Below are 17,041 nucleotides of genomic sequence, written 5' to 3'. Positions count from 1 at the left end.
AGGGTCTGAATTTTGCACGAAGCTACAAGTTGTACCCAGAGATCCTTGTGGGTCATTTCTAACTCAGGATGTGCTACGATTCCATATAGCTACAGCTTCTCCATTCTATAGCTATACTAAGTGTTCAAACCTGAGATTAAAAAAGTTCTTATGTATTAGCACTGAAAATAAAAAAAAGAAATGATCAGTATATGAATGAAATACTAAACTTGCCTTCACAAATTCAGAAAGCAGCATTAGTCCAGACTGACTGCAGTCTATCCAGGAGTTAGTTCCAACTAAACAATGTCTTGCTTATTAATTGCTTTTGATTTAGTCTCAATACAGAAAGTAAACATCTACATCCCTGAATAACTTCCATTAACTAACTGATAGTACATCAAGTCTGATCAAAATACATTTGAAAAGATAACAGTCATTCAGTACCACATCTCTTTTACTGGTAAGTTAGCTGCCTAAAAGGTGAGGAGCTAAAAGCAAATGACAGCAAGGTGTTTTTTCACACCTTGCAAATCAAGTACCAAAAGACACAAGTCAGATTTGAAAAATCAGTGCAGAATTTTATTATCTCAACCTACAGCGACCTGGTGCTGTGGTTAGGACTTAAGCTCCTGGCTCCCTCACCTACCTTCTTATCCTTACAAACAGACCTGAGAACTCAGCAAAAAGAGGGAATAAGCTGAGGAAATAAAGCAGTACTATCTGGTCTTTTATGCAGTGCATACAGGAGAGATACTGTTTTTGGTAACTGCACTCCATTTCATATCTAAGCAAACATGATCAACAAAAAGATAAATAAAGTAAAACAGATGTTAAAAGCATAACTGTAAAAATACAAAGCCCTGAAATACAGAAGACCAGGTTAAGAAAACTACTTCTTAAAAACGGTAACGTAAATCCACTCATCATCATTACTATAGAGAGCAGTTAACTTCAAGGTAACAGCTACTGGAATTAGCTCATTTGGAGATGCCCTTAAAGGAAAAAGCAACACTATAAATCCCAAACTTATCAAGTAAGGACAACTGTTTATTTTTAAAGATAATCTGAACTCAATCACTGATCTCTTTGGTCCTTTTCATTTACCTTAAAAAAAAAAAAAAGTAACCCACCTTGAACAGATTGTTTCTACTTAGAAAAATTAACTCATTCTGACACTGAATGGGTACAATACCTGCGTACCTGTGGTTCTCAGAAGGGCCCAGCAATCCCTGAACTAAATTAGAGGACATATTCTCAACAAAAGAGTCCCCGGCATGACTCATAATTAGTTTTATGTTAGTGATGAACTAAGCTCATTAAGAGATGTTTGGAATGCAAGTAGAATTTTCAAGTCAGGAGAAAAAAAAAAAAGTAGATTTGAAAGCAGAAGATGAAGCATGGTGGAGGAACTATTATGGGATACTTTAATGCGAAGGCAGAATAGAAGACAACTGTAACAGGAACTTAAACCTGAAAAGCCTCTCAAACCTCACCAGAGTAACGTAGTCCAAATCAGTAACACAGGCTTCTGACACAGATTTTGTCAAGAGCTGCAGCAGCATCTTAATTCTTTTCCATTAAGGCTAATCTCAATCAGGAAAGCTGTATTTAATAACAAAACACATAGTACAAAAGATATCCAGTCTGGAAAGATCAGTGTAAGTCAACTGTTATAGAAACATAGAATCACAAGTTTGGAAAGGACCTACAAGATCATCTAGTCCAACTATCCTCCCATTACCATTGCTACCACAATAAACCATACCTCATACCTCCTTATACAGAAACCAAAAGCTCTTGTGAGATTTTCTCTTGCTGTTGCAAGTACTAGCCAGCAAAACCTCACTGGTAGTAAGGTGGTGGAGAACACCTTTGAGTCTTCAGAAAATGAGATGCATACTGGAGACAGCTGTGAGATAGAGGTCTTTCCAGGGCCATTGTAACTAAGAGCTGCCTACACGTTTCCTCGATGGCAACATGTTCTGTGCCCAGGTTACCTAGATACAACACCTTTCTGTCAAAAAAAAAAAAAAAAAAAAACCAAAAAAAAAAAACACACACAACACACCACACCGAACACTATTTCTGAAGGCATGGGAGGAATTACTGCAGTGTTTCCCTGTGTTTAGCTGACTCATCTTCAGTGATTTACATCAGCCTCATGATATGGAAAATATACATGTATCAGGCAAGGTTTTACAGCTTCAAAGGGACACGATTGCCAGCGAAAAGCACCTGCCGTATCTGTCAACAAAATCACCAAGCCTGCAGAGGTCTACCCTTCGGTGCATAGCTAAGAGACCAACGAGAGGCAACGTCTCAGCAGCGGTTATAAGCTCGGATTTTCGTTCTAGCCGACGAGAAGCTCTGCCATGCTGGGCCGGCAGGTGGCGGCCACTGCCCGCAGAGGAGAGAACGAGACAGACTGCGGCTAACGGCGGCCAGGGCACAGGGCCTTCATCCTTCTACCTCTCTTCTCCTCCCCTGTGTTTTGTCTGGTGAAGTTAGCCGTTCTATGGCAGCCCGTGTACTTTGAATGCATTTGCACGGGACTTCCGCAGACTTTGAACCAGTCCTCTCGACACTGTGGCACCTGATGTAAAGTGAAGTGCAATTCACACCATCCATTAAACAAAAAAAAGAGATAGTTTTTTGGAAAGTAGAAGTTATGAGACTGCATCAACCCCCTTCATACTACTTTCCTAGTTTGAATCACTGAATCTTTGGGTAACTGAACAGGAGCAGTAACAAATAGCACAAAAACTGCCAGCTGGTGATCATCAAGTAAAGCTGTACACAGTCAACCCATTTGCTTTTTAGCCAATATATTTTCAAACAGCACTCATAAATGGCCCTAAAAGCACACAGAAAGAACAGCAGCGGCAGCTAGGACACAAAGGGTGGAGATTTCATTCTGCCCCTTTCATATTACATCTGAAAATGAGTTATTTTTATCCACGAGTAGATTAGATTACCTGGCTATTAATAGAAATGCTATTGAATCAGCACAGTTGAACATCACTGCATCACAGAAACAAGATTATTGTGTTGCTGAAGAAATAGAACAGCACCTGGAAATGCTGTTAAAGCCAGTGCATGGTTTGCTGGCTGTACCTCATTCAGATTACACAGAGATGATTGTTCTTTCATAGAACAGTTAATGAAATACAAATCCCAACTCTACACATTTTCAATTAATGTTGTTCATTACTTCTAAACAGAGGAGTTGTAGAAAGGTACTATGAGCACCTGTAGGAAGTAGTTTGGAAGGAGAGGCTAAGAAACTGGGGCTTATTTGGTGTGGATAAGGAAGAGCTCACGAGTTCTTAACAGCAGCCCCAACCACGGACCTGCAGGGATGCTCTTAAGAAGTTAGAGCCAGAGCAATGTATGGCAGGAGAATAAGAGTCACAGCAAATGAACTGAAGCAAGAAGTAGTCAGACTGAGCATGAGAAACCTGTTCCTCTCTGAGGCATTGGAGTAGAGTCCTAAAGTCCACTCGCCTGACCTGGTGAGACCTAGAGCAAAAAATGCAACTAAATCAGGCTCAGAGTAACCTATTATCATCTGCTGTTGCAAGCAAGAATTTGGACTAGAGACCTCCTGAGACCCTTTCCAAATTGAATGATTCTATGTTTCTGTGAGCCAATGTCCTTTGCTTTTATATATTTCAAACAATCCAATTGTTCTTCTAAGCATAGTATTATAACAGCATTCACATAAACATTCATATAGTAATACCACGTGCAATAAATCTAGGACTTCTCCCAGTCTGAAAGCATTACACAGAACCCCTGAGTTTAGATCAAACAGAAGTACAGTGCATTTTCAAATTGCCTTGAGCATTCTACCAAGTTTTGGTGAGGAAATATATGTTGATAGACTTAATTCAACCCTCAAAAATGATTAGAATGAATAGAAAGCACTCACATCTTCCACGCCTTCCTCCCTCTCGCTCTTGCTATTGCATAAGAAACCAGATTTCCACTTGAGCAACTTCTCTTGAAATTCACTAGGTGACTCAGGAGGGGTCTTAGTTTTTTTTATACTAGCAATATTGAAAAACAACCGCATCCTGGCCTGTGTCAAATAACGTGGCTAACAGGTTGAGGGAGATGATTCTCCCTCTTTGCTTTTTTGAGATCCCACCTGCAGTACTGCAGCAGAAGCTCAGGAGCCTACAGCTCCAGCAGTACATGAACCCATTGGAACAGGACTAGAGAAGGCCCACAGGAATAATCAAAAGGGCTGGAGCAGTGCTCTTAGGAGAAAAGGCAGAGAGAGCTGGAGTTGTTCAACCTGGAGAGAAAAAAAAAGGCACTAGGGAGACCTTGTTGCGGCTTTCCCGTATGTGAAAAGAAATTGAAAGAAAAATAGCATCGCAATTGAACAGCTCACTACAGTGAGAAAGGCATTATAATAAAGGTGCAATAATGGCAGGACCAGCACAAAAGAAAAACGCTATAAAGTAAGAGAGAACAATTACTCACCTATATCAGAAGATTCTAAGTTCACAGAAGAAAGCTTCACCAAAAAAAATCACCAGAAACAGATTGTTCCCTGTTAGCAGTCAGTCCTTAAATGAGGTCCAAGATAGGTGGAGTCAGGCTCCATCCTGTCTGGCCACACAGATGAATTGCCTTCACCTGTGGTCCTTGGGCTGAGCAGGTCCTTTCCCCAGGTGCTCAATCAGTAGTTCAGGCCGTGACGCAACAGTTCCCATACAGATGAGAACAGACTTTTTACAAAGGGTAGTAATTTTGAACTGAATGAAGGGAGATTTCGACTAAATGTTAGTAGGTAATCCTTCACTCAGAGGTTGGTGAAGCACAGGCACAGGTTCTACTTTCCATCCCTGGAAGTGTTCAAGGCCAGGTTGGATGGGGCCCTGGGCAACCTGATCTAGCAAAAGGTGTCACTGCCCACAAAAGTGGGGTTGTAACCAGATGATCTTTAAGGTTCCTCCCTACCCAATGCCTTCTGTGAATCGTTGAATCTGAACTGAATTCCATATCTTTAAACAATAACTCTGTATCTTTAAATGAGCATCAGATGTCTTTCTGAAATATGAACTATGTTTCAAACAGAAGTTATAATCTTGAATTAAGACTGGTTGATTTTCTACACTCGCTGCTCAGGTTCCTTTATTCAGTAATGTATGAGTCTACTAATCTCAGCTGACATATTCAGTACAATGACAGATTTTGACCTCATACAAAAAGCAGACTGGGAGACCTTCTCTACATGCCAATTGGAATAGCAAAGCTGGACAGCCTCTGAGAAGTATGTCTGAAAGGCAGGGCAATAAGCGATTGTAAAATATGTTATAGGATATGTTTTCAACCCTGAAAAAGAGCTGACTTGTTGGCACTGAAGTACCAGGTAGAGGGAGTGATACCATTTGCTTCACTATTTGTTTCACGGTTGTTGGTTTGTTTGTTTTTTTTTTTTTCCAGGATTCAGGGTTCTGACATTTTGTCCTGCCTATTACAAAATACAAATTCTACTCCCATCGTTCATTTCCTCTTTATTTGTACATGCAGTGCTGAAACCTTGTGCTGTGAACAGCCTCTTTGTCTCATCCAAGCTTTTATTTACTCTTGTGAAAATTTGCTTCCTACCTTGTACTGCAAAAATTAGTTCACAATTTTCACTTGGCTAGCACTTCACCAGCTAATTAAATAACTGTCTATTTGCACACCACGTAAGCTCTTTCAAGACCTTATTCTGCTGTTCGGAGCCCCTCAAAATAATCAAACTTTCCCACAGATGGAATTTAGACTTTTGAGAAGTTATCCATTAGGCTTATTTGAGAATTATCCAGTAAAGCATATTTGAAAGAAAACAGACAAAGTTCTCTTTTAAAGTGTCTTAGTTGTGCATTTCTTCCTCTGGAATATAAATTTGTTTTCCATTATGTAATTGGCCCAGAATATAGAATTCATTAAGATAATCCTAGTCTAGTTTACTGACCTTGCTGCTCAGATGACCTCAGCGGTACCCAATTTGTTGTTTTTAAAGTTTGTTTCTTGTCTCTGTAAAATGAGAGTGCTCTTTGTCAGTGATAACTTCATTTTGAGAAATGCTGACCAAAACAATGTGACACCTGAAAATGTTAAAAAAGAAGATCCCATCCCAACTCCAGAAATGAGTATTCTTCTTTTTTAATCTGTTTATGGTGTTGCTTGGGCAGCTTTTCTCTTCTTATTTACTTTCATTAAATAGTTGAATTGCGTTGCTAATTGTTTTGTACCTGATTTGCCACTTACTCATGAAGAGCTGTGTTTTTATTCTGTCACTAACTGGTTTCTCTGGAGCTCTTGAACAAAAAGAATCTGAACCAAAGTCTGTGAAATTCAAGGTGATTTTTATTTCGCGACCTGCAGTGTCACTTATTTACATTCCACTTACCAAGTGTGTAATGCAGTATAGACGTGTTGAGATGAAGCAAGGAAACTGTCTTTTGAAACATTTGCATTCTCGATCTGGCAATGCACTGAATGCTTTTGGAAAACATGGGTCACTTTACTGCTGTTCTTTTCCTTGTCATGTCTATTCCAGAAATGAAGAGTGACAGTTTTCTAAAGTGTTAAACATATTTGGAATTGTGAGAATGCATATTTTCTGTGCAAATTTGAGCAGATTTTTCTGGTGAACCTTAGATGAAATGCTGTGAAAAAATTACACTTTGCAGTGACTGAGAGCAAAATCCTAACCCTTGGTCCAGTTTTTATACCTTACCCACGCAATGGGGTGGAGAGATGTCAAATAGGGATGAAAACTGTTCTTAATCCTTGCTCTTTCCATGACAGATGAACCAAAGAGCAAGAGCAAAGATAAGCATGTGCATTAATGTAGTAGGTAGTACAACAAGATTAATGGAAACCTCTATTGTCTTCATTAAAATATTTCTGAAATCATATGCATAGCACTGCCTTACCAGAATCTGATCACAGAAAAGATAAAAAGTCAAAATCTGAAGATGCTAAGAGAGAAAACATCTTTTACAAGTGCCTTGGGACTGTCACAAAAGCTATGTGGGTGAAGATGTGCTTTTTGTTTTCCAGTGCTATGTTTCCTGTATTATGTGTCCTGTACTCTTGAAAAAAGTCTGTCATGACTCCTCCTAACTGTCATTGCTGAAAAGCTGAGAGAACCAAAACTATAGATTTTGTTGTTTCCAGAGAAGTGATTTTGTCACCTACAGTCCAGAATTAGTTGAGTATATCTTCCCCATTTCTTCTCCACCTAAAAGACAATATATCTTAGAGAGTCACTCTGGGAAGCAGTACTATCTGGGTCTCCATCAATGATTCTTCCAGGTACAGAAACCATTTAAAATGTAAACACTGCGAAGATTCATATTTTCACAGACCTTCTTATTCTTTCTGTCTGTGGATCAGCAATGGGAACGTCTTCCTCAGTCATGGGATATTTGATATGAACAGATACAACCAAATTGTCTGTGAATCACATGTACCCTGTGGATTGGTTGGTTGCCCTACACTAGTCTTGCTGTACAGCATACAGTAGTACCTAATCTGCATAATCTGGTAAGATTTATACTTCACACCAGTACTCTCAGTTTCCCATTAGCTGTTTTACTGCAATGCTCAGCAGAAATCAGTACCAGTCTCTAAATACTCATACCATCGTTACTGAACTACACAATTACGTCCTTTGCATCTCCCCCCCACCTCCCCCCATTCAGTGGATGAGATAGCAATAAAGTAATGAATAAAAGCACCTAAATTACTCATTTCCTTTGTTTTTGTTTTGTTTTCTTTAATGACTGCAATAGGAATTATACTACGTTGATCATATCCAGAGAAATTAAATTGTAGACTCACAGCCATCTTCAGAATTACCTTCAAAATGCTACTAGAGAAGAGAGTATCATTGTAAATGCATTTCGCATGGCTGGAATACAATGTTATGAAGGCAAAGTACCATCAAACACCTTCTGACATTCAACCACCAAGGCAGCCTCAGCACTAGCATAAGGGATTTTCTCTTTCAGGTTCTAGTCAATACACCTAGTGAGGCAGAAATGTAAGTCATGCATGAGTTTTAATTATTGTAAATGCACAGTGAGGCAAAATCTTAAGAAATCCACTTAAGAATTGTTCTCTCTGCTCCATTAAAAATTGACATGATCAAAAGAGACTGCCAACCTTACATTAACCAGGCAGTTAAATCAGGTTTCTATGTTTCTTCTGGGGGTATTGATTGATGCCTGGGGGTATTGAATACCTGGGGGTATTGATTGATGCTCGGCTGAACATGAGCCGACAGTGTGCCCAGGTGGCCAAGAAGGCCAATGGCATCCTGGCTTGCATCAGAAACAGCGTTGCAAGCAGGAGCAGAGAGGTGATTGTTCCCCTATATTCAGCACTCGTGAGGCCGCACCTCGAGCACTGTGTCCAGTTTTGGGCCCCTCACTGCAAGAAAGATATTGAGGCCCTGGAACGTGTTCAAAGGAGGGCAACAAAGCTGGTGAGGGGTCTGGAACACAGGCCATATGAGGAGAGGCTGAAGGAGCTGGGAACGTTCAGCCTGGAGAAGAGGAGGCTCAGGGGAGACCTTATTGCTCTCTATAACTTCCTGAAGGGAGGTTGTAGTGAGCTGGGGGTCGGCCTCTTCTCTCGTGTCATTAGTGATAGGACCAGAGGGAATGGCTTCAAGCTATGGCAAGGGAGATTCAGGCTGGACATGAGGAAGTATTACTTTTCAGAAAGGGTGGTCAGGCAGTGGAATGGACTGCCCAGGGAGGTGGTGGAATCACTGACCCTAGGGGTGTTCAAGAAAAGGCTGGATGTTGTTGAGGGACATGGTTTAGTGGGAGCTACTGGGAATAGGTGAACGGTTGGACTGGATGATCTTTTAGATTTTTTCCAACCTTGGTGATTGTATGATTGTATGATTCTATATTTGAACCATCTGCTGAGCTGAACCACTCATTTAAATTTACCAGTACACTAGAAATTCTGTCAGGTGGATAAAAGCAGAAGCAATTTCTGGGGAGAGCTTTGGCCTTGAGAATGAAATATTTCAGCATTTCTACCACATGACAGCTGAGCAAATCTGTCCCTGGTGTTGACTTTATTAAAGCCTTCTGTGCTTAGCAATAAAATACCATCACCTCACTGCTATGCATGGTAAGGGAAATCCACAAAGACTCACTGGATTCATTATAATTGGAAATTCTGAAATAAGCACTAAGATAATAAAGTAATATAGTGTCATTCAACAGCGTGGAGACAATGTGGTTAACTTACAGCCTAAATGAATGTCTTGTGTATTCCGGAACTGCCTTGAATAATAATTAGTAAAATTGTGTTCAGAATGAAAGGATGAGTGTTCTAGACTCAAGATTTAGCCTCTGATGTACTCCATAGTTTTACTGTTATTTAAGCTACTTTGTAATATAAAGAAATACCAAAATTCTTTTCTCTTCACAGGCCGAAAAAGATGTATCGCACGTGAACTCAACTGAAAGCAACATATTATCAATTGTCTTTTTTGACGCTAAGTTACTGTTTACATTTAATTTCTCCAAAATTTAGAAAAAACTCTGCTATAGTTTTCCAGCTTCATTTTAGCTCATGCTTGAAGTCCCTGGAAGCGTTCAAGAAAATTTCAGATATGGCACTTGGGGACATGCTTTATTGGGCATGGTGGGATGGACTTACAATTAGACTTGATGATCTTAGAAGTCTTTCCCAACCTTACCGATGATGTGATTCTGTCTTTGGCCTTGCCCCATCACTGTTGACCTATCTGTATTTCTAGGGATTATTCGATATATATACATAATTTCATCCTCAAATAACCTAGGGTAGAGCAAACTGAGATTTCCATCTGTAATTAAACCAGCAGAGCACACAACCTCATTCAAAAAGAGGATGTGTGGGTAATTAATTCTGTGCAATGGGCACATATTGTGCCTTGTGAATAATCTGCCCTGGAGACTCTCCAACAAAGTACGTTTATTATAAATTATAAATTAATTACAAATATATATTTAAAGGCTCATAACAATTTGTTTTTCTTACTCTTGTCTGTTTTGTTTTCTTGTTCTTGTCTTGTCTGTTTTCTACCCCCCCCCCCCCCCCCCCCCCCCCATACCCCCATATATGGAACCATTTAACATCAGCATTTCTGCACATGTTTTAGCAGAATGGGTTGCCATGATCAATTACAGAGTCATGAAGTTTCTACAAGGTCATCTGAATATTCAGGTTGGAATAGCCTACAACTTAAGAGTTCCTTTAATTTTAAATTAAAGCAAAAAGCAACTTTTTCCTTCCAGATTTCCTCAGATAGTTGTCTAGCTTTACAACTAGAATTCTGCTATTGACTCACTCAAGCTGTACTCAGGTATTCAATAAGGAAACCTCAACGAAATCTGTATTTACTGGAAATTTTAGAGCATTTCAGTTCATTTGTAATAATGATGCAAAATAAAAAGGAGAAAGAAAAAAAGAAAAAACATGCTAGGAGTGGATATAGAGTGTAGTCAATAAAACCTGCGTATAATAAATCAAATAGTTGGATTTTTATGCACAGTTTCACAGCAGTAGTTTTCCAAGTACTTCACAGTAGTGACTTGAAACAGTAAGTATATAAGTCTGGGCATTTTGTCACGGCTTTACTGAAGGAAATTGAGTTGCAAGGAACCTTATTATTCATTCAAGTCTAACTCAAAGGGAAAGGGAGAAAAAAAACCCAGAGAAGTGACTTAAAGTCATGGCCTAGGTTGGTGATAAATCAGAAAGAAAGCTCAGATCATACTGCTCATAAAAACACTTGTTTGCAGTAGGACAACTAGGCTTGTAAGACAAGAAGATGTGAAAAGGATCAAACAACACCTAGAACAGTTTGAGAAAGAGACTGGGGATTCAGCATTGGGTTTTAAGATGGGATTTTGTGCTGCTACTCAGTCCTGTGACAATCATCTGTAAACCTTGCTTTATGCCTAACTTCCTCAATGCACTCAAAACAAGACCTTTATGTATGCTGCACAGCAGGCTGCTCCTAGATCACTCATGAAATAGGGGGCCACACAAGATAACCTCCTTTGCCTTTCCTGAGCTGCAACCGCATCCTATTGTAATAAAAAAAAAATAAGAGATCCTTTTTAACACTGAGTTTTTGCTTTCTGATTATACATTTTATGTAAAAGGTAGAAACGATACTTGCCAATTCACAAAGTTTTTCTGAAGATTAATTTCATTGGAATCCTGTTCTTTGGAAAAGCTGAGGAGGACTTTAAAAAACTCTCAGCTTAGCAGATGTTAAGGCTTTACATAAAAGGACATGAAGGAATAAGGCCCAAGAAATGAAGAGAAACCATTTTACCCAGGTTATGTCAGATGCTGTCAAAAACTGTGATGAGGTGCTGTAACAGATGACACTCACTTCTGGAATACATTAGGAAAGTTATGTGAAAAATACAGCATCTTAGCCAGTATCTCTTCTCAGCTGAGGTAAGGAGTTCTTTTCCTTTGTGCCTTTCCCACATCACTTCACTTACGCTTAATCAAAGACATTCAGGTCAATGGGAATCTTTTTTTTTGAGTCTGGAGGAGCATTAGCTTATAGTCTCACACTACAACATAATTGTAGGAGTATTTCTTAGAGCTGGTATATTCTTTTTAATGTGAATTTAAGAGTTTTTCCACGTTTCGAGTATTAGCATTTGTCAAGTACAACCAAAAGAAGAAAGCCCACCGTCCATAAACAGTATGGAAAAACACCAGTCCCTTGCGCCTTCCATTTTCTACCAGTATCTGAATACACATCACCAATTAAGTGAAGCTTTTAACATGTCCAAACTCAGTATCCCCATTTAGAATGGAAGACATGGTAGCACAAATAAAACAACTGAGTGTTCAGAGTTATAAAGATAGACAGTACAATATATCTGTTAAGCATAGCCATTACACACTGAGCTACACACTTCTGAATACACATTCACCTGTGACACTATTTGCAGTAAATTTGTATCAGAATATAATGCTTCTAGCTGTCACATGCTGCCCTATTTTGTATCCTCAATTGTTTATAAGTTTAGTTAGGAATAATATAATCAAAATCATTTTCAATAGAATGAGATCTTGCACTTGAAATTTCTTTTATCCACCGAAAAGAGAACAAGAAAAGTTTACCACACATAGAACAGGGAGGCTTCTATCGTAGTCCTTCCCTGCCTATATGTGTTAATGACTTTCCTGCTGTCTTTGAGATAAGCACCTCAAGAATTAAAAACTGCAGCCTTCAGTCTTTCATAACTAAATGGTTTTGAATGAGTATGTATTATAGATTTGGTTCCTTGATGGTTTCTTCATAGTCTTACCTCAGCTCAGAAAACAGCTTTACTAAAATTAGTAGGACTTTTATGCATTATTTCTCTGAGAAAAGGAAAATAACCAGTAGCGTTCTTAAATAGAAGACAAGAAAAAATGTGTAGTTTTTCTTACTTTCCTCTAGTAGCTTCAAAGCCAGATGGTTTAGAGTTGGCATCCCTTTGAACGTTGGTGATACCAGTGCTGCGGGAAGGCTGCTTGGGATACCTGTTCTCTATAGCTGTATCCTGGTTTGTAGTGACCTCTTGCTGTAGAGGAGCCTTCCTTGCATTGCTCTGCAAGTTTCTGATCTTATCTATGTCAGAGTTCCCATCACTGAGTCCATTTGACTGGCTCGCAAGGACAGAGGTCGTAGCATTGGAGGCTTTCTTCAGAGCTTTCTGTCCCAGAGTCTTGCCTGAAGATGCAGAAATGAGTACCTGCAACACACTCTCCTCAGCAGCTTGAATCTCAGAATGAGGCGATCTTGCAGTTGTACTGGCATCCACAGAACCATGCACTGCAGCTGGAGATGGAGTCAAATCTGTATCACTTGTCAGGGCTTCACCACCTTGGTCTGTGACCCAGAGCTTTCCTGTAAGATTAAATCCATTGCTGCCACTCTGTAAGAGCAATAGGAGCAAAAAGATTACCTCCTTCATTCTGCCGGTTTGTAAGTGCTACTGGATGTCTCACATTTATTTCCCAAGCAAGAACCCTGTAGCTTCTCTCTCCTCCTGAGCTGCTACTCATACAGATGAGAGCCCACCATAGAATGCCCTGCTGGGCTTTATGTTTTGTAGAAAGGAAACAGATTTTGGTGTTTGAAAACTGACTGAGGAAGCCTGGTTTCCTGTTTCTGTGGATTCCCCTGCAACCTATGACCCTTGGAGAGCAGGAGCCTGACAGCCTTTGTGGAAGGAAGAAAGAAGTTTCTGCAGAACATACAGGATAGAGGTTAACAACACAATAGAAATGTGGAAAAATATGTACTGTTAGGTAATCCCGTGGGAAAATAGATTAAATAATTCAGTAATTTTCCTTTCACATACACATGACCAGAGAACACAAGTGACTTGTCACCTGTTCTAAACCACACTTGGGATGGTTTGTGACCCTGTCATTAAAAAAAAAAAAAAAAGGTTTGGAAAAACTACCACACTACATAAAGCTCAGTTTGTTGCATCTTGTCTGTTGCTTCGAATATTTAACCACACTTCATGCCAGAAGTGGGGAAACACTGAAGAACGAGTTGTGCAACAAGTCTATAATGCAATTACTTACCTGACAGTAATTGGTTATTTATAACAATACCTGGTCCTATAGAATTGCTCTCAACATTCAAAACATTCTGAATGCTACCTCCGAAAAAGAATTGGAATCAAGTCTTGAGCTGATACATCACCCCAGCGGCACGCTTAGAACCTTCACTGGGGAAAAAAAAGGAGCAACAGAAAAACAGAATGTCCTACCATAGTGTAAAAAATGAATCGAGTTTGGCAGAGGAAGCAGTTCAGTTGAGAGAATAAGGCATTTTATCCTACATGTTTCCAGTTTTTTCAGCGCTTTGCAGGGCATGAAGTTATTTTCACAATCAGGGCTGCGTAACACAAGATGGCATTCTAAACTAGCATTAATTGCAGCCTAAACGTAACATTGGGAATTTACACACAAATGATCAGAGGGAGATGGATGCTCAATATGAAGAGTTTCTTTTTACATCAAAAGGGTTCTTCCTCTATTCTTCTCATTCTTAGTAAAAATCCTTAAAATACCTTTTGTATGTAGTTGTATGGCAACTGCTGAGTCATGGCCTGAACCTCTGATTGATCACCTGAGGTGAGCCATGAGTCAGCCAGAGGAGCACAGGTGAAGGCAATTCACCTGTGCTACCGGAAGGGGTGGAGCCAGGCTCCACCCCTCCTGGACCTATTTAAGAGCTGGCTACCAGAGGGGAAGGATCTCTTCTGGAGATCCTCCTCTTTGGTATCGTCTAGTGAGCTCAACCCAAGGGTAAGCTCTTCTACTTATTCTCTTTTGTGATCCTTGTTTGCTTTGCCTTACTCTTTGATTATATTGCAATTATAACATCTTGGTTATACAGTAGTACACAGCAGACAGTCTAATGAGCAGCCTATTTAAAGGCTACAAGTGAATACTTTTTTTGAGCTCTACGTTTATGATTTTGAATTAAAACAATTCCCTGAGTTTGCGTTTGTCATCTCATATTTTTAGAAATCCCAAGGTAAAAAGAGAGGTAAATTAAGTCTTGGCTGTATTTGCAAATTAAATGCAAGTTGGTTTTAGAAATAAAATTTTATCTGATGAATTCATACAATCAACTTGCCTAACAAATAAAGCTTGGATTCTGCTTTGTGTTACTCCACTGCAAGTGTTAATTATGCCTCTACAGTCAGTACAGCAAACGCAGATTTCTACCAGTGCACAGGATAGCTATGGAAAACAATCTGACTTCTGGTTGCTTGGAAGATTTCATTACAACAGGGTTTTTTCTGCATTTGAAGAGTCTTAAATTAAAATTTACTGTTAGTGTAGTTTCATTAATAAATGTCTGGGCTGCTGATTGAATGTTAATATTGGTTGAAGCTGTTTTTCTTTATCTGGGACTGTCAGAAACACCGGATATCAGTTTCAGATTGCTGCATGCTGGATCTGAATCACAAGCCACTGAAAAAATAGTAATTGAGCAAAAAAATCATATAATCATACAATCACCAAGGTTGGAAAAGGCCTCCAAGATGAGACAGATTGCTCTCTGCTTTGCTTTCTCTAACTTCAACTTAAGGTTTTGAAAGTAAAAACTGGTATGGTCTACTTAAAAAAAAATAAACAAGCCTACAGCTGAGCTGCTTCCAGAGTTTCCTTTCCAGAACTGATGTAAGATTGCAAATAAATCAGTTGCAAATAAAGCGAAACCACTGGGATTTTCACAGAATCACAGAATTGTAGGGGTTGGAAGGGACCTCCAGCGATCATCGAGTCCAACCCCCCTGCCAAAGCAGGTTCCCTACAGCAGGTTTTCCCAGAACAAAACAAATTACTTGTTGATGCAGAGCTCTAGCCTTGGCTATTTCCTTCCCTGTACTACCTCCAAAGTGCGATGAAGACAATGGTTTCCAGTGACCATCACAGCCTCTTTTAGCAGCCTTCAGTAAATTCAGGTATATGTCAATTTAGCTTGTGGAATGCTCGTAATATTCTGGAGACAAAGACATTCCCAAGGGCCTAGAAATCAGCAAAGACCTAGAAGAACAACAGTTACTTAAGTAGCTTTAAATCCAACACTAAGAAAAGCTTGGCTAACCCCTGGAGTCAAAGCTCTGCCTTATTGCATTTAATTCAGGGGAGTGTGGCAAGATGTGGACTAAGCAGTCATTTCTGAAGCTTGGAAATTTCTTGGATGCACTTTTAACCTGTCTGCAATGTGAAGCTCCCACATATCTGCTACCAAGAAAGCTTTAGTAGAAACACTGTTAAAAACAAACCAATGCTGCCAGGAATAAGCACTGAAAAGCTTCCATGTTGCTTGTTTCCTACTAAATTCATCAAGAATTCTCTATGAAAGCTAGAAGGAAGCCAGGACTTTTACAGAAAGCTGGAGCAATAATTCCTCTCTTGGTAGCACGTGTTCAAACCTGCACTGGGCTGCATTCTCACAGTAGAAGATGGTTCCACAAAGAAAGATGATGAACCCTCCAAAACAGCATGGCAGCAGGGGACTGGAAAATGACATTTATCTGAACAGTGGTAGCAACCAAACCCCTCTCTATTCTGATGATGAGCAGGTCATCAAATGCTGCTAATTAATCCAGAGCATGAATCATCTCTGTTTTGCAGACTGCATTCAGCATGTGTTTCTTTTTCCTTTGGCAAAATGATTGCTTGGTTTGGCTTTATTTCTGCTCACATCCACACAGAGAAGAGAAATCAGGAAGCTTCCATTATAGCTTTGATAGCAAAAAGGGAATAGGGAAGGGAAAAGTGACCAAAGAGGAACAAGGCATCAAGCAGGGAACATAACAGATCAAGGCACCTTCCCATCTTCAATTTCTCCTATTTCACCCCTTGTATTTCCTGAATAGAGCAAAGGATACACGTGGCATCTCAAGCATCGCAGCCAGAAACAACCCATAATTACCAAGTTAATAAAACTGACAGCTCTGTCAGGCTGTGCAAGGAGCAACCAGCAGCTGGCTGAGCCTCCATGTTGCAGTAATTGCACTGAGGCAGTAGTTGATATTCCTCCCATCACCATGTTTCTTGTAAATGCTGTTTCCATGGCAAATATACAAACTTGGTTTTCTACAACCACACTGTTTTCTCACTTTTCCTGTAGATAGGTTTTTCACGGAAAAATAGATTTTATTTATTTATTTTTACCTCTCGAGCAGCTCTGTCTGGAGGAGAGTCATGGTTGCTTAAAGGGACAGTCAAACTCCATTAGCTTTTTCCAAGTAGAAGGATCAGTGAGCAAAAGGTGTAAAAAGCAATCAACATAAAAAACCTTGCATATATAAACATAAAAAGCCTGCATGCATTTTCCTAGGACTGCAAGGAATAAATGTCAGCCTTAGATGATTTGTAGTGAGTTTTGTTTGGATAATTGCTTTGTAGTTCAGTGGGGAAAGAAAGCTGGTTTGCCTGGTGCTTCCCAGCTGGCAACTCCATGCCTTCAAGTGCACTGGGGCAG

At 39.7% G+C, this 17,041-nt stretch overlaps 1 protein-coding gene and 1 long non-coding RNA gene across 2 annotated transcripts in view; both read right to left on the bottom strand.

The window, feature by feature from the left end:
- The window catches only part of MMRN1 (multimerin 1), a 50,465-nt gene extending 37,458 nt beyond the window's left edge, over positions 1 to 13,007 (bottom strand). The window contains exon 1 of the mRNA XM_048942540.1: positions 12,466 to 13,007. Within this exon, the coding sequence (XP_048798497.1) occupies positions 12,466 to 12,992 (527 nt within the window). The 5' untranslated portion in view covers positions 12,993 to 13,007. The remainder of the gene's footprint in view (positions 1 to 12,465) is intronic.
- On the bottom strand, positions 2,591 to 4,523 carry LOC125692273 (uncharacterized). The gene is made up of 3 exons (XR_007376557.1): positions 4,474 to 4,523; positions 3,914 to 4,282; positions 2,591 to 3,501 (listed from the first exon to the last, which is right to left on the bottom strand). It is a non-coding gene; the product is annotated as an uncharacterized LOC125692273 (long non-coding RNA).
- Positions 13,008 to 17,041: the final 4,034 nt, after the last annotated feature.

This window comes from Lagopus muta, chromosome 4, assembly GCF_023343835.1.
Source record: "Lagopus muta isolate bLagMut1 chromosome 4, bLagMut1 primary, whole genome shotgun sequence".
Taxonomy (NCBI): domain Eukaryota; kingdom Metazoa; phylum Chordata; class Aves; order Galliformes; family Phasianidae; genus Lagopus; species Lagopus muta.
This window is presented reverse-complemented; position numbering and strand designations above follow the sequence as displayed.